Consider the following 12,481-nt stretch of genomic DNA (forward strand, 5'->3'; position numbering starts at 1 on the left):
GACCTACATATCATGTAAGCATTCCAGATACATCATGTGGAAAGAACTTGTATTAACCAGACTATATAGAAAACATAAATTTTCTTAAGGTTTTTGCAGTGATTTACCTGCTCTTGCTGAAATATGCCCCCCACACATGTGCACACACACACACACACACACACACACACACACACACACACACCACTAATTAGTTTTTCATGACATGAAACATGATAAAATTAGTCCATGAGGTCTGTGAATAAGTTACAATAACTTTTACTTATTTTGCATGCACATTTCTGAAGCCCAGAATTAATGAGCTGCAACACGTAAATTTTGTTAACAGAAAGCCGTTTCATAAAACTGTTCACAAATAATGTATACATTGTAATTGTGGGCAGAATGATTATGGAAAGAAATCCTCTGTATGCTCTTGTGTTGGAATTTTAATTAATTATATTAACAACTATGGAACCATTGTACTGAACTGTGCTTTTCAACTAAGAGTGTTGTTATGTTGCATAATCAAGAGGAGGATGTGACATTTGTCAGAATTAACATCTTCTTCACAAGACATCAAATTATTTTTTTGTAGATTTCCTGTGATTTAGATGATCTAATAGCTTAAGTCATGTACACGATGGCAGTGTGTTCACTACAGTGTACACATTATTTTTTGAAAGTGCAATGAAGTAACATAATTAAACCAATTTAACCTTCCCAATGCAGTGTATGATTAAAGTTTTATTATAAAATAATTCAGTATGCCAAAAAAATATTCTGATTTTTCCCCCTATAAGTGTATGAGCTAAGATATAGAAACTGGTTTAAGATCGACCTAAAGATCTGCATGGCTAAGTAGGGACTTAAACCAAATCAGTTCTAGTCTGATACTGTAAGAACCACTTCACCACATTGAAACTATTATTTGAGACTGGCTTATTCTCAGTCACCATTGTTTATGTTCCTAAAAGCTGGGGCTAAAGATTTTTTTTCTTGGTATGCAAAAGATGAAGAAAGGAAAGGAGCATGTGGGGGAACCATTTTTCTTTTTAAAGAACTATCAGATTAAAAGCTTCCTCATAGTAAACATTTACACAACATTTATTCCATGGCAAAGTGCAGTGCAGAATACACACACACACACACACACACACTGTAGGTAGGTAGGTAGATAGATAGATAGATAGATAGATAGATAGATAGATAGATAGATAGATAGATAGATAGATAGATAGATAGATAGATAGATGGATGGATGGATGGATGGATGGATGGATGGATGGATGGATGGATGGATGGATGGATGGATGGATGGATGGATGGATGGATGGATGGATGGATGGATGGATGGATGGATGGATGGATGGACGGATGATTCCTGTATGTTCATGTGTTATGCAAAGGTTGGGAAGTATTATCAGGTGTGCTCTTAGAGCACATGTATGAACTCATACATGTTCTAAGACACACTCCTTATAAGATGTTTGAACTAGAGACGGGCATGAAGCACCAAACTGGTGGTTTGCGCTGGGTCATTATTTGGGCAGACAGGTGTTTGGCGCTTCCCAGCCCTGCCTTCTTCAGTGGGCGCACACTCAGAGGCAGTGCCCAGAGGACAGGGAAGCCAGGACGCTGTCTCTGAGTGGGCGCCTCTTGGAGGAGGCAGGGCTGGGAAGTGCCAGACACCTGTTCAGCTGAAAAACAAACTGGCATGAACTACTGGTTTGTGCCCATCTCTAGTTGGAACAATAGCATCTTGATGCAGATTGGGCTGAGTATGGCATGTTTACACAGAGCAATTCAACATGAGAGTTTTTTGAACACACAAGAACTAAAATAAATACAATGATTGTACTGGAGAATAGCAAAAATTAGAGTGAAGCAGCACAAATGACAAACAAATACAAATGCTATTATAATATTGACTCAAAGGAAAGAAAGAAGTCCAAAAGGAAAGGAATAAAGATCTCTCTCTAGCCACATACTCTCACATAAGAAATAGATTGGGAGCCACTGATTCATGGGGAAAATACTCCTAAAGATAGATTAGGGTAGACAAACATTACCTCTACTTAGTCTCATTAGACCAGGGGTAGGCAATTAATTTCTATGGGGGGGGTCACATGAAAAATCTGAACTGTGTTCGGGGGCCAAACCAACTTTACTTAAAAATACTGTAAAATGAAACAGTGTTATTGTTTTTATTTTAAACTTGTAAACCTTCACAAATACTAAAGACGTTTTTTGTGGTATGTTAAAGATAAGCAACTGATCAACTTTAGACAAAAAGCTATAAATGGTTTTGATGTTCAAAACCGTCCACGGGCCGGACAGGAGCGGCTTGCGGGCCATATGTGGCCCTCGGGCCGCACTTTGCCCAGGTCTTCATTAGACCATCTTGAAGCTCAGGAGGGTTGGAACTCTTAAATGGAACAATATAAGGGAATACCTCGGCAAGAGAAAATACACTAAAAGAGTTCCTAGGCCAGAAGCCAGGATTACAGGGGAGAAATATAAGGTAACAGGATTTGTTGGCTAAATCCAAGATTCAGGGGAAGGTGGGGCTCAAAAGATTCAGGGGAAGGCGATTTGAGCTCAAAAATAGTGAGGTCAGCTCAAAGAAGTCTGGCAGAGATCAGCAGGAGGTCTTCAGCAGCAGCAGCAGGTTCAGACATAGATTAAGACATTAAGCAGCAAATATTACTACTCTATTGTGTATCTTTTCATATGGTTTCTGGCCAGGCTGACTACAGTGATCTGGCCCCTTGTGAGTCATACGTCCACTTAGCCTGTTTTGCCTTGACCATAATCTTGCACTCCTGATTAACTTTATCTCATGGTAAAAGGAGAATGGAAACATAATGTGCCATTTCATTTACAAAAAAGAAAACAATGGTCAGGCTCTAAGAAAATGTAAAGCTTTCTAGGCTGTTTGCTCTCAGACAATCCTAGTAGTTAAAAACAGAACATAAACTAATCTGTGTTCCCTCTCTGCAGGAGGGCTATCTTGTGAGATGACTCTTTGGCTGAAGTAATCATTTCTTCTATGCATTTTTTGAATAAGAGTGTTTTTAAACTTATATATTCCTGCTGCTTCCTCTTGGGGTGTGGCTCACGTTGGACCACAGTTTCTAACTTGTACAGTACTTGTCCTTGGCCAGACAAGTTTTCAAGTTAAACAATCCGTGGAGTGAGCATAACTGTTTTAGCAGAAATGAGACTCTGCTGGGTTATTGTACAAACCTGGCAACTATCTATGTAGATTTAGATGATTGTCCTAAATAGATACATTCTCTCTTTAGAAGACCAGTCAGACTGGCAGCAGCACAAATACAATAAATAGCTGAGGGGCACGGGAAGAGAATCAGAATGAAAGAATTACAGACATAAAACATTAACAGTATACTTCTACCTTATTCTTGCTGAGTATCCAGGCTGTAATGGATAAATCTGCTTGACTTAATCCTATTAAAACCAATAGGACATTTCTGAGCATATGGTACCAGTTTATGTAATGGTTTCATACACAGCCTTTAATGAACCATATGACCTATAAAACATTGAAAAAGAGGTCTCTAAACTAGGGATGGGTGAAGAATTAATTTTTAGAAATTTCAGTGAAAAGTGATTTGATTTGTATCTTCCTGATTGATACATGGATTAGAAGAGAATTTATCTTTTCGATTTTGCCATTTTTTTCTAAATTTTCTGACTCATTACATTGCTCAAAATGCTTTTGAAAATTGTATTGTAGGATAAAATAGATTGTTGTAAATAGGTTTTAAAAGTATATAGTGAGAATTTTTAAAGCGTAAGATAAATTAATAGAGTATATTTCCCTAAACCAGCAGACCCCTTGTCGAATGATCAGTTACATGACTGCGTAACCTGTCCTGCATCTAATGCAAGATTAACCTTCTACTGTATCAAGGAACCTGCTGTAGCATGGAGGACATTTATACAGCTTATGTATTTAAATATAAGTTCCATTGATTCAGATGAACTTGATCTAATAGTGACTTACTGTGGTATGGAGAAGTTGACTTATCAAATCCCTGTTGAGTCAATGGTTCTGCTCTAGTGCATTTTCCTACACTAAGGAACAGTATTTCAGCTATAAGATCATCATTAGTACAGTGGCTATTAAATATTTAATGTTTCCACAATTCCACAAAGTTGAAAATAATAGCCATAATGCAATAACACTCATGTACATAGTGGGGATAGAAGAGAATTAAGATGGAACTGCATATGCTTTGTTTGATATTTCTATTGTTCTACTTCCTATTGCTGAAAAGGCAAACTCTGTAAGGAGAAAAGGCTGATGTCTTTAACTGTGAGTGTAAATGGGCAAAAATGCTATGCAGAACTATAGTTCTTTAACTTGTACTTCAGGCTGACTTGGACTTGGAAAACCTTAGACACAAAATCATGGAGCTCATATTGACTATTTGATGTTGGTGCATAAATGTAGGATTCTGCATGCACAGGTCTCAGGTGATTGATCTTTCCTGTATTGAGGACCAGGCCTAGACATTAGTTTGCTGAGGCATGTATTTTGCACAAATTTCAATTTACTCAATATAAAAGAAGTTGTCATGTTCTCATGCTGGAGGCAAGAAGTTACCTGAGGGTCAACAGACTTTTAGCAGGCTGCTGCAGTGTGTGGAGATAGCCTGTCTTATCAGGAACAAGTAATTTCCCTCCTTTTGAGGAAAATATTCCATTTCTACCGGATCGGACCATTTCAATAAAATCTTATGAATGAGATAATGATCATTTTGGCCACATTACTTTTTATCCTTTTATGGTTTTATTGATGTGATTGGGATTTGTAGCAGAAGTCGTCTTGTTCCTGTACAAGTCTTTTAAACTTTAAGCAAATCTTAATTCATTACAGGATTATTTGCAAAGCAGTCAGCATGGGAAACCTCTAGATATCAGTTTCTGTAGTTTAACATTATGGCTAATGATTTCAGAGTTAAAAATAAACAACTGGTTATTAGCTATGTTATTTACTGTCATAATGGCTGGTACTGAATAAATTATTTAGTACATAAATCATCCTTGATTAGATGTCATGTGATTTAAGTGTGATTAGAAAAGCAAATAGGGAAAGATTTTATGCTAAGCCAGACTTTCTCTGCTGATAGTGCAAATTACATTTTGACCTTTAAAGTAATCTTCATACCATCCTTTCCTTAAAATTATCTCAGATACTTTTGTAATGTTGCAGCACAAAATGTTCTGTAATATTGAGGCCAGAGCTTGGGAAAAATAATATTTTTTTGGCTTCGGTTCCAAGTATCCCTGGACAATGGTAATGCTGGCTGGGGGATTATGCAGTCAAAAAATAACCTTTCCAAAATTTCATTCAATTTTAGATAAGGTTTAGTAGGACAGTGATGATAAAATTGTATTTATTGTCTGTATTTATGCAAAGCCTAGATAATTGATTTGGCTTCTGTTGTTACCTGTTTAGCCTTCTGGCATTTTGAATTTTTATTTTGAAACTGCTGTTGTTAGTAGCAAGGTGATCAGTTCCAATACCTTGTGTTCAGTCATATTACCAAATCAACAGAAGAAATAATTTGTTCATTTAAGTGGCAATCCTATACTGACTTACATGTGAACACTTTTTGTTGAATGCATTGTGGATTGCTTCCCGGTAGAAAGAGGTTTGCTCTGTTGAGTCAACTTCAAAAATAATTATAGGGGTTGATGTTGTCATGATAGATAGGTAAGACAGGTTATGTAATAACAGAGCAATGAAAAGTACTGTAGCTGTCTCGTCATTATAATTGCTTTGGTTTTATTATCAGTGTTGCTTAGAAAATATATGCATAGTTATTTTATCTAGTTTAGAGATTCTGTGTTAATGTAAATATCATCTGACATGAATCAAGGACTGGAAAGCTGCTAAGTGAAAATACAAGTTGGCCCAAACCCTGTTGAGGAAATTATAGCTGTGTAAGGATATTGATGTCATCAGCAGGGGAAGGTGCTGGTTATTAAAGAGTTCCTGGTTCAATCCTGGGGAGCTTGCCTGGCTTGCTCATATTCAGTGAAATTGTAGGAAAATTGGGTAAGCCCCAGAATCAAAGCAGAAGCTATTTAATAAGCAGATAAGTCTCCTCCTGTTACTGACATCAGCATTCTTACACAGGATTTGGGCCTGTAATTTCCACCATCATAGCAACCACTTTACTTCTTTATGTGGTGATCTTACTCTGGGGGAAAAAAGCTGTGTAAGAACATTTTGACTAAGATCTGACTAAGATGTTAAGGACTGCTGTAAGTTTGATTTTGATTTTAATGTAGAGAGGAAAGTATATGGAATTAACACTTTTGCGAGAAGAAGGTGAACAGGGCAGACAGTTATGCAATTATTGCCTTGAATAAGGAATCATTATGTGATTGCATGTAGTTCTCCCACTGCAACTGTTGAATCACAGAAACACATGCTACTTTCACTTCTTCAGGCAACTCCCAGATTCTATAATATTCACTTTCTTTCAGCATGTGGTGAAACATTGCAAGAGTCTACAGGCAACTTTTCCTCTCCAGGATTTCCAAATGGCTATCCATCATATACACATTGCATATGGAGAATTTCAGTGACGCCTGGAGAGAAGGTATTTTGCTCCCACAGACATGTAAATTTTTATTTTGTTTGTTCTATGTTTTTCTAATCTTGTGTTTGTTTTTTTTAAAAAAATAGAATTTAACTTCAACATAACACTCCGCTTCAATTAATGTTTGAATGACTTCCCCACTGGGTTTTGAACGGCATAGTCAATCATTTGATTTGGATTCCTGTTAGTTGTATAGCAGATCCATTATTTCAAGCTCCATGTGAAACACTTCCTAGTGTTGAAGTGTTCATGTATGAAAATCCATCATAATTTATATCCGTAGTGCCAGATTTAGCACTAGGAAAGGGCATGTAATAATAGGCATCTTCTAAATATTTTTGTCTTTAGTAAGTTTTATTCTAATATGTGATTTATGTGATGGTATATTAAAGTACTGCATGAGACAATAATATAGTCCTTAGAATATTATCTAATATTAGCAAACCTGTGTGTGTATCAACAGAAGAGGACCTCTGCTGGCAGTGGGAGGCAGGTCTGCCCTAATAGCCCCTGGGATGTTCATGGAAATTCCCAATCTACACCCCTTGGCAAACTTCCCAGTAAGCTGCTGGTGCTTCTGGCACTAGTAGGTCCCAAAATGGAGAGTTCTGAAACAAGGTATAGAAGGCCAGAGGCAATCCAGGGCTAATTCCAAAAGGCCCTAAGTTTTGGTTTCATTCAATTTCATTTCCACATTTGTAGTCTGCCCTATATTGCAGGATCTCGGAGTCACTTACAGAGCCATATAAGACAATTTAAAAATATACAGTATTTAAAACAATTTAAAGTTGAACAGTTTGAAACTCATGAAATGTAAACATCAGAACACCTGGATTAGTACAGCAGTTTTCCTCACTTATGAAATAAATAGGATTGAGGGGCAGACCTGCTACCAACAAACACTTGTTAGTCTCTTATACAAACACCACCTGCCTTGCTGTGTGTGCATGGAGTACCACGTTGCTTATTCCACAGCCCTAAACACACTGCCCAGAATTGTGTTGGGTATCAGCAGAACGTTGGGCATCAGCAGAACTCTCCTGGCACAGTGATCTCTGGATTGTGCAAGCAGTGATTCCATTTAGAAATACCCTAATGGAATTGCACAATTATCATGAAAGCCAAATTATTTACACCAGAGTCGCTGTATGAGCAGTTTGACAGAAAAGGATGCCAAGCCAATGACTGAGGAGTTAGCCCTACTGAACATGAACGTAATTGTTTTATAATATTATTTATTTATCAGTTGAATTTGAAAAGTACTCATAACTCTTCAATATACAATAAAAACACAATAGGAGTAAAACTATATTTAACGATTTTAAAAGCCAAAGGCATGGCGGAATAATACAGGTTCGCCATCCTATTTTCAAGATGAAAAATGGAGCCCATTTCACTTTCCTCAGAAGAAAATTACATGGCTGAGGTACTGCTGCAGAAATAGTCCTTTCCCATGCATCCAAAACCCTGTACCTCTCAGAGTGGTAGGAAGCACCATAGGGCCTCCAGGGAAGCTCTAAAATTCTGAGTAGACACATATGGGAGGAAATGGCCTCTTGAGATACCCTTGCCCCGTGTCATTTTAGGCATTCCAGAGCAAGACCTCAGTTTATATTCCACTCTTCCTCCAAGGAGCTCAAGGCATTGAAGAGCAATATAAGTCAATTCAGCCACAGGTTGAATACGTTTTCCTTTTCAAGTCCTAACACAACATTCTAGTCAATGCAGTAAACAGTGATAATTTCTTAGATGGATATGAGAAATGGTCTATCTAATAATTGTACTCTTAGATAATTTGAGATCGTAAGACATGAGGCAGTTATACACAGTTTACACAGGTAAAAGAGCACATTTATGAGTTAATTCATGTTATGAAGTGGCTGGAGAGTGCTGAACTTAGATAAAGGAGAACGTACCTGAAATCTCTGCTCAGCCATGAAACTTTATGAGTGACATTGGGACAGACACTTTATCTTACAGTAAAATCTCTTGGAGGGTTGTTCTGAGCACAAAAAGGAGGCAGCAAGTAGTTACATAATGCTGAATCCTTTGGAAGAACAGGAGCAAAATATAAACATAATAAAACAGTGCTACAATTTATGCTTGGCTTTGTGAACACAGTGTAGCCTCTAAAGCAGGTTACATAAAATATTTTCTGTAGACATTCCATTCATGTGTTATACAGAATAAAATAAGGTATCCAGTCTTACAGCATATACTCTCAGTAGCTTAACACTACCATACTGTAAAAAGAAAAATGAATTGAAACATTATTTTGGCCATCCATAATATCTAACATTTTCATTTATCAAAGGCAGAACTCTCCCAGAGATCACAAAAGTTATATTTGTCTTTTACTTACACATAATAATTTTAAGTGGAGCAGCTATTTTCAGTCATTTTCCTACAAAGAAACTGCATGCACTACACATTTTCTCATGTTTTGTGTAGTTTTCTTAAGATGAGCCTAGTCATTTATATATATTTTTATACTGTATTGTGGGCTTTGGAATGGAAATGTATACTCCATTATTCTTCACAGAACTACTGTACACTTGCTACTACTCAGTTTGCTTACTAAGCCATTAATTTCTTAATTGTGCTGACAAATGGACATTGATTGTTTACTTCTGGGGATTTGCAACCATCCTGTCCTCTTGAACTGTTGATCTGTTTTGTATCCAGATCTTATATATCTGCTGAGTTGCAAAATGGAAGTTAAAATAAATTTAGGTTTATTCCAGCCCTGAAGTAATGTAATGTTTAGCTTTCGTGTTACCATAGCAATGAAAAATACCAAAGCAACACTGAAGGATTTCAGTATACTTTGAGACCCTGTGTCCAAGTTATTATATCTCCTTTCTAAAGCTGCCACACCTCTTATCCTGAATGGTCATACTTCTGTGTTGGCTTCTCTTATTTCCGTATCACAATAAAAAGAAATTGAGTAAATAGGATTTCATTCATCTGATCTGACTTATACATTTTAAGAAAGAGAAAGCAATTTGGCACTGGAATTAAAGTACAACAAATTCTAGAACTTGTTTTCTTCAGTTTAGATAGTTTAGATGGTTATGCAATTCTACTTACATTTCAGAATGGTAATGTCAATGCAGCTGACAGCGGTCTTAAAAACTGTTTTGAAAATTACACTTGCTACATTCTACACTGAAGCTTGCTATGTATTTTAATAAAATAAGCTATTGTTACATATTTTCTGCCAACAATAAAAAAATAAGTATAACTTAGATTTCCTAAAGCTTTGTGATTATGAGAAGAGATTAAACACGTATTTACTAAGTGTGTCAGTTTTTCAGTGAAAGCCTTAAGACAAGAGTTCAGCAGTGTTGAGCATGCTTTAATCCACTGAGTTCAATGAGCGTGTGTTTAACTTTCTTGTGGCAGTGGTTGACAATCTTGTACACAGTTTAGTTATTCATTTTATTCCTTAAATGTTTGGATTCTAATCCTATACAGAATAATTCATGGAAAGAATTACATCAGTCATGATGGTATAGTCACTATCAAAGATGGAAATATGTAGATACCTACTGGCATCAGTATCTAGTGGCATCTAGCATCTGAATCTGGCCAATATGATTTGGATTACTGTAGAACAGGGATGTCCAAACTTTTCACATTGAGGTTCGCATAGTATGTTGTCCATATTTTTGAGGTCCACAGGAATGTGCGTGGCAGGCGTATGATTATGCATGCCTGCCCACCCACACTCCTGTCTGCCCATGTGCACACCTGCACACATGGGCCAGACAAAAAGGCAAGGCAGGCTGGATGTGGCCTGTGGGGCGTACTTTGGAGAGTGAGTCAGAATCTGAGGCAACATTGTGTCACCAAAGGGCAGCAAATTATTATTTATTTTCATGGATATCATATTTCTACTGTCAAGGATAAAGGAGAGAGGCATTTTTAATATTTTTTGCCTTATGCCAAAATAAGTTGGCCAGCTTTGGGTACCATGTTACTTAACTTGGTTGTGTGCCACAAACTATTTGCTGTTTTGTGTGTGGCCATATCTGGTTACAAGACTGATAGATCTCAGCCATAATAGATCTTCAGCATCATGTCTATTTTATACACATATACCATCCATGTGTCCTTTAATTCATTTTCAACAAGGTGATAGGAGTGAGGGGAGAAACCATTGCTATGAAGGATATAGGTAACAAAATGACTAATCCTAAAAATCTCATTAATATAAGGGCAATAACATATGAAGTAGTCATTAGTGTCACCTTTCTTAAACTTTGTAGAACTTTTCTTCCAGTGATACAGGAACTTTTCTTCAAGAAGTACAGTACTAGAAAATAAATCATACAGGAAGCCATTAAACAAAAGAAGAAATGATAGGCTTGATTTTTTTAAAAAATCATTAAACGGTGATGTCCATTCTGTAGCTTAATGTATTTTGAGTGGTGGCACTGCGGGTTAAACCGCAGAAGCCTCTGTGCTGCAAGGTCAGAAGACCAGCAGTCGTAAGATTGAATCCACGCAACAGAGCTCCCATTGCTTGTCCCAGCTCCTGCCAACCTAGCAGTTTGAAAGCATGTAAAAATGCAAGTAGATAAAATAGGTACCACCATAATGGGAAGGTAACGGTGTTCCGTGTCTAGTCACACTGGCCATGTGACCACGGAAACTGTCTACTGACAAACGCTAGCTCTACAGCTTGGAGACGGGGATGAGCACTGCGCCCTAGAGTCAGACAAGACTGGACTAAATGTCAAGGGGAACCTTTACCTTTACCTTTAAGCTTCTTTCTATAATAGTGATGCTTCCAATATAGCATTTACAAGCATTTAAAAGCCCTGCACAATGTGATTTAATAGGGTACATGTGCATGTGGTGTGCAGTCAGAAAGCATTTAATAATCATTTAGGCTCATTGTTTGCATTGTACTTTCCTCTTTGCAAGCAGAGAAAAAGATTACCACACAGATATAGATGATCCATACTGTTGCCAGAGTAGCTGAAAGGTTGTAGTATGAAACTAATGGTTTCTTTTATAACAAATGGTGATGAGCCAATTGTTTAACCAATGCTAATCATACCCTTAATTTTACAGTGATTATTTAAATTGTAGTAGGTTAGATTCTTCAGCTATAGCTAGCAAGCATACAGACAAAAGAAGCTCTTTATATTGAATTAGACTGTTGTTCTATCTCATCCAGTATTGTCAATACTGACTGATAGCAACTGTCCAACATTTCAGGCAAGATTCCTTGACTTAGCCTTATCTGGGGATCCCTAGTATTCCCTGGTGGCTTTCCTTCTGAGTACTAACGAGGACTCACCCTGTTTAGCTTCCACAATCAGATGGGATTGGTAGCACCATTGTAATCCTGAGCAGATTTAGTCAGTTGTTTAGTGCACTGGTTCGTAACCTTGGGTTACTCAGGAGTTTTGGACTGCAACTCCCAGAAGCCTTCACCACCAACTGTGCTGGCTGGGGTTTCTGGGATTTGCAGTTCAAAAACATCTGAGTAACAAAGGTTAAGAACCACTGGTTTAGTGAATGACAGGTGCTTTTCCAAGGAATTATTATCTAAAACCTCAAAGATTACCTTCAGCAAAATATTGCAGTGTTACTCCAGTGTGAATTTCTTATTTTAGCCTAGGCATAGTTAGATTTCTCTCTAATTATGCCTAATTAGCTACGGTGGCCTTTGAATGTCTCAAGGCACTATCAGGCACTCTTTTCCTTTTAACAGAAGCCTTTGTCACTAGCTGTGCTGGTCAGGTTGTGGGAGTTGTAGCCAAGATCATCTGGGGACCCAAGTTTGGGAAGTACAGCAATGCAATCAAATTACTATTAGAGGGAAAGCAGATACCAACGTGACAGAC

General features: G+C 37.4%; 1 protein-coding gene across 4 annotated transcripts in view; it reads left to right on the forward strand.

Moving 5' to 3' along the window:
- The window catches only part of TLL1 (tolloid like 1), a 158,982-nt gene that overhangs the window by 115,252 nt on the left and 31,249 nt on the right, over positions 1-12,481 (forward strand). For all 4 annotated transcript variants that reach the window (XR_013536895.1, XM_073001480.2, XM_020801962.3 and 1 more), the window contains one exon: positions 6,505-6,620. Coding sequence is in view for 3 of the 4 variants with exons in the window: in XM_073001480.2 (XP_072857581.2) it covers positions 6,505-6,620 (116 nt within the window). In the remaining variant the exon portion in view is untranslated. The remainder of the gene's footprint in view (positions 1-6,504; positions 6,621-12,481) is intronic.

This window comes from Pogona vitticeps, chromosome 5 (assembly GCF_051106095.1).
Source record: "Pogona vitticeps strain Pit_001003342236 chromosome 5, PviZW2.1, whole genome shotgun sequence".
In the NCBI taxonomy this organism is placed as follows: domain Eukaryota; kingdom Metazoa; phylum Chordata; class Lepidosauria; order Squamata; family Agamidae; genus Pogona; species Pogona vitticeps.